General features: G+C 44.4%; 1 protein-coding gene across 1 annotated transcript in view; it reads right to left on the reverse strand.

Moving 5' to 3' along the window:
* LOC112120588 (ATP-dependent translocase ABCB1-like) overlaps positions 1 to 10,680 on the reverse strand; it is a 72,868-nt gene that overhangs the window by 31,644 nt on the left and 30,544 nt on the right. The window contains exons 12-16 of the mRNA XM_026649414.1: positions 9,831 to 10,034; positions 9,164 to 9,334; positions 5,197 to 5,358; positions 4,089 to 4,313; positions 894 to 1,040 (exon numbers count right to left, since the gene is read on the reverse strand). Coding sequence (XP_026505199.1) covers positions 894 to 1,040; positions 4,089 to 4,313; positions 5,197 to 5,358; positions 9,164 to 9,334; positions 9,831 to 10,034 — 909 coding nt within the window. The remainder of the gene's footprint in view (positions 1 to 893; positions 1,041 to 4,088; positions 4,314 to 5,196; positions 5,359 to 9,163; positions 9,335 to 9,830; positions 10,035 to 10,680) is intronic.

Here is a 10,680-nt window from a genome sequence, read left to right on the forward strand (position 1 = left end):
ACACTGTAGAAACTATTGAACTTCACCGTCTCTCAGCTCTTCCCCGGCACCTGAACTCTGCCACCTTTCAGCTTTCTGCTGCTGGCTAGGAGGTCACTCCACCTCTCCCAGCTGACCTGCCTCTCATCAGCTGCTCCTTCTCCACCAGACCCTCTCCTCATTTGCCTGTGAGCTGCAGTTCCACTAAACCCTGCCTCCAGGCTGCCACTTCACCAGCTCTTATCTGCCTTCCACTGAATGCTGTCACTCCGTCAGACCATTCACCTCCCCTCCAGCTGACTACAACACCCCTCTTCTCTTGCCTGAATATAAAAGATTCCTTCAACATCTTTCTCCAACCATCCTCCCTGGCTGCTGCTCCAACTCCCAGCAGCTTCCAACAATCATAGACTGGAATCCAAAGGAAGACTCCATTTCTTTCCTGCAATGATTCAGGAATCAAGGGGTTAATTATTCAGACAGTCCCATGGATGTCCCTGGTACTTACAAACATGTTGGAATGCAAGGTACCTTGAAGAAGTTTACTGTTCGAAGAGAATGGGTACAATGCAAAGAGTAGGGTCAGGTACAAGGCAGAGAATCTGCACAACAGTGGAGAGTGGTAAATGAAAACTGAGTTTGATAAGGGAACGTGATTTGCTTCACTGGAAAGGTGAAGTCATTCCAAATACAGGGCTGGAAAATAGGCAACAAGTCTCAAGTGGGGAGAGGAGATCAAGGGCTTGATCAAGTTCCTACTGAAGTCAATGGAAAAACTTGTAGAGTCCAGTGACAGTGGGAGTCGGAGGCGGCTCTAAAGCATCATTAGAGACGACTAGCTGGAGGGTCAGGCAGGATTTAAAGTTCTGCATTTGTGCCTGGTTCGTTAGTTTACCATACAGTTCTGAACTTACCCCAATGATTTTTCCATATAGAACAGAAAATGCAGGGTAGATGCCACCAGAGAAGGCAGCAGCAATCACGCCAAAGAATATATGCAGCCACTCAGGTTTGTTCAGAGCCAGAATTCTGGAATAAGGCACAGCCGGGAGATTTTCCTCCTACATAAGAGATAAAATTCAACTGTTCCCTGAAAGTTGTGGAACATGACAATTTCCTCAGCTAGGGGGTAAATCAGTAAACTGTCCTAGCAACTGTTCACAGATAATTCGCCCCAGCCTCCAACGTACACACTGAATGAGCAAACATATTGAAGATTTGCCGCTCTGTAGTTTAAGGTCTTAAAACTGCAATTGCAAGTCAAAAAAATCTGCAGGCATAAATTTAACAAAAGGTTACCTGGGGGGTGGGTGGGATGGGGTCTATATAGTTCAGTGAAATATCAAATAGGGTCAATGACCGTGGATTGCAACTTTAACACATGAATCATTATAACGACCTAAAAGTCTCACTGTTCAGAGCACAAAGAGATCAGTCTAGTTCAGCCTCTGCTAAATGCTAGTGGGTTGGCAGTAATACAATTGAGTCTACTTATGTCAGTTAGTCTGTATTTTGTAAAAGACAAAACAGACTATCATTACCAGATGCATGGAAAAGGCATATGAAACAGTGATTTAGGCTTCATCTCCCTTGAAAAATACATGGCAGCTCAGTTCAGCTTCACTGAACTATTCAAAATGTCCATACATCTGTTGAGGAAGTTGTCGAAAATGAAATGAAAACATAGGAACTGGTACAAATTATTAGATGAGGTTTTCAGCCAGTTGCGATGGCCTTGCCTGGTTATCTTTGCCCGTGTTTCAGAGACTGGAAAAGCCTGCCCACACTTCAACCACACAAGCCTGCTGAACTTTGTGACATCAAAAATTGCATGTCTTCCCATCTGATTTCTTCACTTTACTGCAAACAGTATGAATTCTGAAGCCATGTATCTTGCCATTTATTTCCTCTGACAAGGCCCAAATGCAACGGTTATGAATAGATAAAAAGTGTGTTCTGGACTTCTGGGCGATACATTGTAAGAATGCATACAGTGCTTATTGTTTGCATCGTGTTCTACCAGTAGACTGTACTATAATAAAAAAAGAGCTCCTAGAGCAGGGTTTCTTCACTGGTGGGTTGCGACCCAAAATCGGGTCATCTGAACGTGTTAAAGGATCACAGGGCTGGATGGGCTCAGCTCCCCTCTCTGGCTTTGTGACCAGGTGCATGTGGTCGCAACGCCACTCACACAAATTTGGCCTGGTTGGCCCCCTCATCAGGGGGGCCAGGCCAAACCTGAGCAGTGCTGCAACTTCTGAGGTTGCAACACCTGGAATAAGGAGCCAAGCCCAGCTAGCCCTGCGGGACAGGAGCTGGGAGAGCAGCTGGTATCCCAATCTCTGGTAAACACTGGCTCCCTGATGTAACCCCCACCTCACAGCTGGGCAACACTCCCTCTTCCATAACCCTTGTCCTGCACCCCATTTTGGACCCCATGATGTAGCCTTCCCCCACAGCCAAGTGATCCTCCCTCTGTCATACCATCTATCCTGGCTCCCAGCCCCCTCACCTCCTTCCCTCAACCTCTCACTGTAACCCTTGTACCCCAAATCCCCCCACTCTTTTACCCTCTTCTCTCCAGGGGCTGCATGACATGTCTGTGGTTTTTGGGGAGCTATCAGTTTGCCACCCCTCCCCTAGACCTGTCTGCCTCCATATCCTTCCCCCAGCCCCCAACTGCACCTCCACACCCCTCTGCCCCCATTTCCTTCCCCAGACCTTCCAACTTCTTCCTCATTACATCCCCAGAATCCCAGTCTCTCCATTTTACCTTCAGCCCTTATTCCTCTCCACCCCTTATTCTCCCCACCCATGGGCTGTGTGTGTGGGAGGGTTGTGTGGAGGGGGTGTCTTGGTTTACCACCCCTCCCCCCAGTTGCTGGTGGGGGGAGTTCCCCAGCTATTTACATCTGGCTAGAACATTTGGAATCTTAGCTCTGAGGCCCACCAAGCCCCTGACGGATCCCTGCAAAGGGGGTGGAAGGAGGAGTATTGAGTCTAGGAGTGTCTCAGGAAGTCTCTGGGTCATAACAGACCATTACAAATAGGGTCTGAGCTGAGAAAGGTTGAGAAACAAACAGAAACATCTGGCAAGGTTAGGTACGTTATGGATTCTGAAATTGTATTCACTAATCAAAAACATTATAGGAGAAATCCCAGCAAAACTCCCACTGATTTCAGTGTCAGCAGGATTTCACCCTAAATTTATATTCTAGCTCTTTGCACTGGCAGATGATTGAAAAATGTTCTGTAGGTCTTCTACAACCAGCCTCATTCAAGGATGTGAATAAAGTCCTTGCTTGGCCCCATGGCCAAGGTCTAATCCAGGGACCACTGAAATTCTTTTAATTGACTTCAATGAGTCCATTGAAGCAGGGCCTAAAACCTGAAGCCCTTACCTGGTTTTTATTCAGTTCTAACTCAGGCAAAATACCTTAACATGAAGGGGAATTTTGTCTGAATAAAAATAGAGTAAGGACCTCAGGAGCTGGCCCAATTGAAACAGAGAGAGAGGTGGTTGGAGAAAAAGGTAAACCTTTTCTATCATTTTAATTTAGGCTGCATTTCAAAATAGAGTTTTGAACATTTTCTCTGTTTAGTATGTGACCAACACTATTATTAATTTTGATAATTTCCATTTATATAGCACCTTTCATCCCAAAGTGCTTTAAAAACTGGTATACATATCACAAGGATCGTGTCATCCACTGGTAAAATGTCATGTCTGTGTAAGTAGGTATAATTTAATTACTTGAGTAGGAACTTGGCCAGGACAGTGGCCTTAACACCGTAATCTTATGAAGTTTGACAAGAGGTTGAGAACTTGTTTGAACATCTTAATAAAAAGATAACAAGCATAAAGCTCCTTAACACCATATTGTGTATCAGGTTAATTTGGTCTCAAGAGGTCAGACTGATTTATTTAGACCTGTGTTCTCCCTGAAGATTCCCAATTCAAGTATTCACCCAGGTCAATGATGCATATGACAGGATCATAGCAAAGGTGACATGGCTTAAGGCCTTTTGAAAAAGAACAGAATCACCTTTGTTCCTATTCTCACAAGCTATCACTAAACTTTAGGATTAAACTAAATTTTAACACTAACCTCTTTCTCCTTTGTTTTCTTCTTCTTTTCAGACGACTTTTTCTTAGAAGAGGTCTTTCTGCTTTTATGCCTTCTGGATCCCTTAGGAAGGCTTCCCATCTCAATGATTCCTGGTTCTTCAAAACCACCAACATCAGTTAGGTTCTCCATCCTGAGATCATCTAGATCCTCTTCCTCATAGTCTTCATCTTCTGACATCCCATTTTGAGTGTTTCCACCATGACCCTAGTGACAAGCAAAGAACAGTGATACACCGTCACAAGACACTTTGCAGCAAGGGGAAGGAACAGTATACTTGGTATGGAAACAAACAAAAAAACACTGGTTTCGTGGTCACTTTCACATTGTAATTTGTATAGGCCAAGTTCTCTGCCAGGATAAGTTGGTGCAGTTGCAACTTAAACCAGCAGAGAATTTGGCTCTGTATGTCTCCCCCCCCCCCCCCCCCCCCCGCTATCTATATAGGTCAGTCAAATCTGGGATCTAACAGCTCTATGAGGTCATCCACCTCTTCTGCTCAGTTATGTTTTGACTCATTACTTTGGGTAAATATGAAGCACTGCTACCGGTGAAAAACAACCACTTCCAACTCATAAAGAAGATTGGATGATCAAGTTTCACTCAACTAGAAAACATGCAGAAACTGCAAAGCGAAAATGGCCCAGCTGTTTGAGTGCAGAACCTGCATGTGTCAGCAATAGTATCAGTGAGATCATAGGCGCCGACACTGTGGGTGCTCCGTGGCTCAAGCACCCACCCAAAAAAATAGGGGGTGTTCAGCTCTCCCATGGCTGGATAATGTTTTGTGGGCCCCTGGGCTGTGGCCCCGCCCCAAGGCCCCTCCCACCACTCCACCCCAGGGCCCCTCCCTTGATTGGCCTCTTCCTCCCTAAGGCCCCACCCGCACTCTACCCTGCTCAGCCTCCCCCTCTCCCTCTCTCCCCCCCCTTCCCCGAGTCCCTGCCCACAGGTCACACAGGAAGGGTACCCACCAGCGAATACAAAAATCAGCACCTGTGAGTGAGATATACAGATAATTTTCTGGAGTAGAGAGATGGCCAGTACATCTGAAGCATTTAGTCAGGAGTGCTCGATCACATCTCATTACCTGCTGCATCACAAGAGAAGAGTAGACACCCTTCTGTGTCATGAGTTCATTGTGTGTTCCCTGTTCAACAACACCACCGTTGTGAAATCCAGCAATAATGTCAGCTGTCCGGATTGTGGAGAGCCGGTGAGCTATCACAATGGTGGTACGTCCAGTCCTAGCCTTACCGGGGGAAAAAAACCCGAGAGATTTACTTTAAAATGTGGTAAAAAAAATATCTCTACCTAACAGCACAGCAATAGTGTGGAAAATACAAGCGTAAAAGACCTTCTGACCCTTAATAGCTGATCATTATTTCCATGCATACTGTCTGATTTAACAGCCAAAGGACACTTCTGATTACAAAATTCACATTTATAATAATGACAGGGAAAAGTGGATTAATTTTATAGGCTACTATGCAAGTACTAATTCCTATAGCTAAGGTTGCCTGACACTTCCAATTGTAAGATGCTTATAACTTTGCCAAGATTTAATTATTTGGGCTGAAACTTTCCATGCTGGTAAATGCCTCCGCCTTCTTTTTTTTTTTTTTTTTTTTTTTTAATTTCAGCAAAAATGGTTCAATGGTTTCTCAGAATGAGGTTAGAGAAAAAATAATGTTGTTTTGCACATATTAAAAAAATTCTTATAACTGTTTAATTGAGAAGCTTTATCACCTAAATGCTCGAGAGCAGGGACTTGAAATTTGGAGGAGATGGGCATGTCTCACTGGTTATCAGGGATGTGCCTTTTACCATTCCCATGAAAATCTGTCCAAATGTGGCCGAGTTATGAGGCTCTGAAAATCTCAATTTGCATGTGTTCAGTAGAGACTTAGAGCTCAACAGCTAAATTCCCCAAAGAGACAGTCTGAGCTCGCTGCATTGTATGACAGGAGTGCACATGCGCCATCCCCACAGAGAGACTAAGCATGTTCCAGTCCAGGACTGTGGGGCCTGAGCAGGACTTTGCCTGCAATTTCTCCTCCCTATAGTCAGGGGGAGTTGTGGCTCCAGGCACAGGAAACAAGAGTAGGGAGAGCAGAATGAACAGTGATTATGGAAGGAATCAAAGTTATGCAGTAAAGGATGCTCTTGTCTGCAGGAAACCCGCCTTATTTGCTGCAGAAAGCATTTAGTGAATGAGGCAGGGGATTGCAGGAAAAAAAAGGATGGTCTCATTATTGTTGTAGCAGCTGATTATTGCCCTAGAGAATTGGATTCTATCCCTGTCTCTGTGCTGAGCATTCACAGCTGCAACTGAAGTCAATGTGTTTTTAAAATATATAGCGCTGTATAATGCACAATTCTCTGAAATATTGAGTCCTGGGCATCGCAGATCATGCACCCAAAAGTAGTATGCACTTTCAACATTAACATCTCTGTGCTTCAGTTCCCCGTCTGTAATATAGGAGTATTACTACCACCCTACCTGTCGGGGGTGTTGTGAAGATTGCTTCATAAACACTAATGAATTTTTCAGATACTAGAGTGATGAGAGGTATAGAAAAGCCCATGAGGAAGTTAATAATTTTGCTTTCAGAGCAGGGTTTGAATGGCATGGGGGCATACATTGAATGCTGAGGATAAAAAGAAATATTGACTAGCACTGAATGTTGAATAGCACCATCCTGTGCACAGAATGAAGCAGGGGCCCTGTGGAAGAAATAGTATGTGATTGTAGCAATGGGACTCACCCCTGCAGCGCCTCATGCTGTCTCTTCTGGCAATTAGCTCATCCAGCCTCTCGAGCACCCTCTGCTGGCCGGTGTCCTGCTGCCGTTTGGCTCCATGTCCCTCCCTGGACTCCAGTGCCCCTTTCATCTTTCTCTCTCTCTCTGGGTCTCCCCTCCACGGGGAACCCCCATCCCCTATCCCTACTTCTCCTCAGTTGTAGGCTACTGCCAGTCACCAACTAGCCCCTGCGCCCTGGGGCAGACTGCAGTGTAAGCCACTCATCATAGGCAAGGTTGGGTCTGCACCTGCTGCCTCTCTCTGCAGCCCAGTGCCTCTATGGGGCCTTGGATAATGCCCTGCAGCCTGGGGAGTTGCCAGCTTTGAGCTCCCCAGTCCCTCTGGCCTTTCCCCAGCCCTGCCTCACTCTAGGCACCATGAGCTTCCCAGCAGCCAGGCCCTTCTCTCTCTGAAGGCAGAGAGAGACTGCCTGGGCTCCTCGCTCGCAGCCTCTTATAGGGGTCAGCTGGGCTCTGTTTGGGGCGTGGCTGCATCTCTGCCCCCCCCCCCCCCCCAATCAGCCCAGTGGCTGCTTTCTCCTCCCACAGCCCTTTCCTAGGGCTGTTTTAAGCCCCTCAGGGCACGAGCGGGTGTCCATCCTGCTACAGTGATCATGTAACCGAAGACTGTCCCCTAATGCAGACACACAAGGGTTTATTAATGCTGACCAAGCAACTTTAATTCGGTCATTCCCTAAATTTTGAGTGCTTGACTTTGGAATCTTCATGTTCTTTTCATGTAGTGTGTGTGTGTGTAATTCAGTATAAATAATGATATTATCTATGCAGAATATAAGGGCTCAGCACCCAAATACTACCCTCAATTACACCGTGTACTACCGCTGATATTAGGGTTGCCAACTCTGACTGAAGCTATTCCAGGAGATTTTTTTTCCCCAACACGACAATGTCATTTTCTTAAAATATCCCATTAAAATCTCCTGGATTGCTTCCAATGGTCACTGGGAGATCGATGCCGATTCTGGGAGACTCCAAGCCAATCCTGGAGGGTTGCAAACCTAACGGATATCAGTGTGGTCAGATGGGTATAAGTGAAGGCAGAATTTAAGCCCATAGACTTAAAATTTATTGCAGATAAATGCTGGGGGCCATATAGTGCCCTTGAGCCATGCATAGAACTTATGCTATTCTGTGTTTACTATTACTGAGTACTAGTGGGAGGCTGGCTTTTTTAGAGAGCTTATTTTTAGGATACACCACTGGTTATATACAAATACACATCAGAAACTTAAAGCAGTGCTGCAGCCCAGTCCTGTAGGCCTCACTCAGGCAAAGCTCCAGATTCTGTCGCCGACTCACCGTGTGTCCACTTGACCTGTCCGTGCCTCAGTTTCCTCATTTGCAAAATGGAGAAAATAATTCCTAAGTCCCAGCAGTGTTATGAAGATTATTAAAACATCTGTTTAGTGATTGGAGAAGACACAGTGCTGGATAAGCACAATGTATTTTTATTATTTCCCTGTAGAAATCCATACAATGCTGGCACCTTGCTTTGATAATGTAGGAGTTAAATTCCTGATGCCACATTCACAGTTTACCACCAGGCAAGCAATTGTGATGTGAGACTGGATGTGGTGGAGGCCAGCATTAAAGAAGACGACTTCTGTCCACATGAAAATATCCTGGCAATCAGGAATGACACTAACAGAAACAGAGCCTGTGATTGCTTTAGGGTTACCACCTGTCTGGATTTTATCTGGACAGTCTGGCTTTTGGCTTCTGTGTCCAAGTGCGATTTAGGGTTTCCAGGTGCCCAGCTTTTGGTAACTTGGCAACCCTATGGCACCTGAACCAAAAGCTCAGTTACCGCAGGGCAGGGAGAGTGCCAGGTCATTAATGCGTACCAGCCTCTGTGCAGCCGGGCCACCTCCTACCTGCAGGCAAGCTCCTTGAGATGGTACAGCGAGCAATGGGGGGGGGGGGGGGGGGAGAGGAGCGAGTGATGGAGGCAGGGCCTCTGGGAAAGAGGTGGAAGAGGGGGAGGGGCTTCAGGGGTGGCAACCCGAGATTGCTTAATGGAGTTTTGATTAAATATTACAGGGTCATAGCCTGACACCAAAATTTGAGCATGCATCCCTATTGATTTCAATGCCCTCCTTGAAACCAGTGGAGAGCTGTGCTTAAAAACGGATGGCATGCTATAGCCTTTAATGTCAAGCTTGCCATATGGTTGTTGTGCTTCTTAATATTGATTGATTGATTGATTGATAACTCCAGCGATAGGATTCCTACCTTATCAAGAGCTGCTTGCACAATAGATTCACTCTGAGTGTCCAGAGCAGACGTGGCTTCATCCAGCAGCAGAATCCTGGGATTCCTTGCCAGGGCACGGGCAATAGCAATTCGCTGTTTCTGCCCTCCGCTCAACTGAGCTCCCCTTTCCCCCACCATGGTGTTAAATTTCTGAGAAAACAAGAGGAGCATAGAGATTGCAGAAGGGGTCAGTTGAAATCTTTTTACACCCCCACTCCCATCATATTGTTACCATCACAAACAGAAATTCCCTCTTAAAAGTTTTATGATGGATACTCCAATAAACGCTTTAAGAATAATTACTTCTAAAAGAACTGTCTTGGCCAATTACATTCAGTGTTTTTGTTAAAAAAAAAAACTCTCATTGTCCATAGAAATTCCTTATCCACCCTATTAAAAAATGTTGCCACGTAACATACAGTTAGTATTGTAAATTAAGAACATTGTGGGCCAAATTGTCAATTGGAATAAATGACAAAACATTAGTGAAAAACTAGTGAAGCACAGTCTATTTGCACCAGCAGAGAATTTGGGCCACAAAAATTCAGAAGAACTGAGAGAGAGAGAGAGAGAGAGAGAGAGAGACCGACCGACCGACCAAAGAATCCGTCATAGTTATAAGGTGCTCAAAAGTACATGAACTCACATCAGGTAGTCTGGATATAAAATCAAAAGCATTGGCTTCTTTAGCTGCTTTCTCAATTTCATAATCAGTAATACCCTCTCTGCCACAGCAAATGTTCTCAGCTATTGTTGTAGCAAACAAAATAGGCTCCTGGCTTACAAGGCCAATATGTTCTCTTAGCCACTTTATATTAAGTGTCCGAATATCTCGTCCATCTAAGGTAATCTGAGTGGAAAGGCATAAATGAAGAGTTTGAGGAAATGTATTATGTTTATTATTTTACCATTATAACAACTAATTATTTTAATGATATAATAATTGACTTTGGTATTTGTTTAGCAGCTTCTCTCATGGAATAAAGCAATAACATTTAAACAAAATGACCAGGAAAAATTAAAAATATATCTTCACGATCACCTCAGATTAGAAGAATGGAAGGAGCAGGATAAACAAAAAGGATATTGTCGGAGCAGTGTTTTATAATTGTACTTTGAGAATTAATGTATGATTTGATTTCATCCTGCCAGCCACCCTTTTTGAATAGCAGAAAGGAATGACAGACCAGAACAATCCTTATGATTGATTATGGTCACCCTTTTGTTTTAGGATAAGTTATAATGTCTACTATGGTTTCCTATATGTATTACAAATTAGACACTAGTTAAATATACATTTCTTTGTTTTAAGGTTTTAGTATGTAAGAGACAGGATCTTGTATTGTATCTATGTTAAGGAGATTAGAGGAATGTTGAGGGCCTAAAGCCCCAATGTGAATTGTTTTAGTTATAAGATTTAGCAAGGCTTGATTTACAATGTATTCTGCTGAATATAAAATACTGCTGTCTCTATACCTTTGAAGGTTTCTGTAAGA

Source organism: Terrapene carolina, unplaced genomic scaffold (genome assembly GCF_002925995.2).
Source record: "Terrapene carolina triunguis isolate 2854851 unplaced genomic scaffold, T_m_triunguis-2.0 Scaffold84, whole genome shotgun sequence".
In the NCBI taxonomy this organism is placed as follows: domain Eukaryota; kingdom Metazoa; phylum Chordata; order Testudines; family Emydidae; genus Terrapene; species Terrapene triunguis.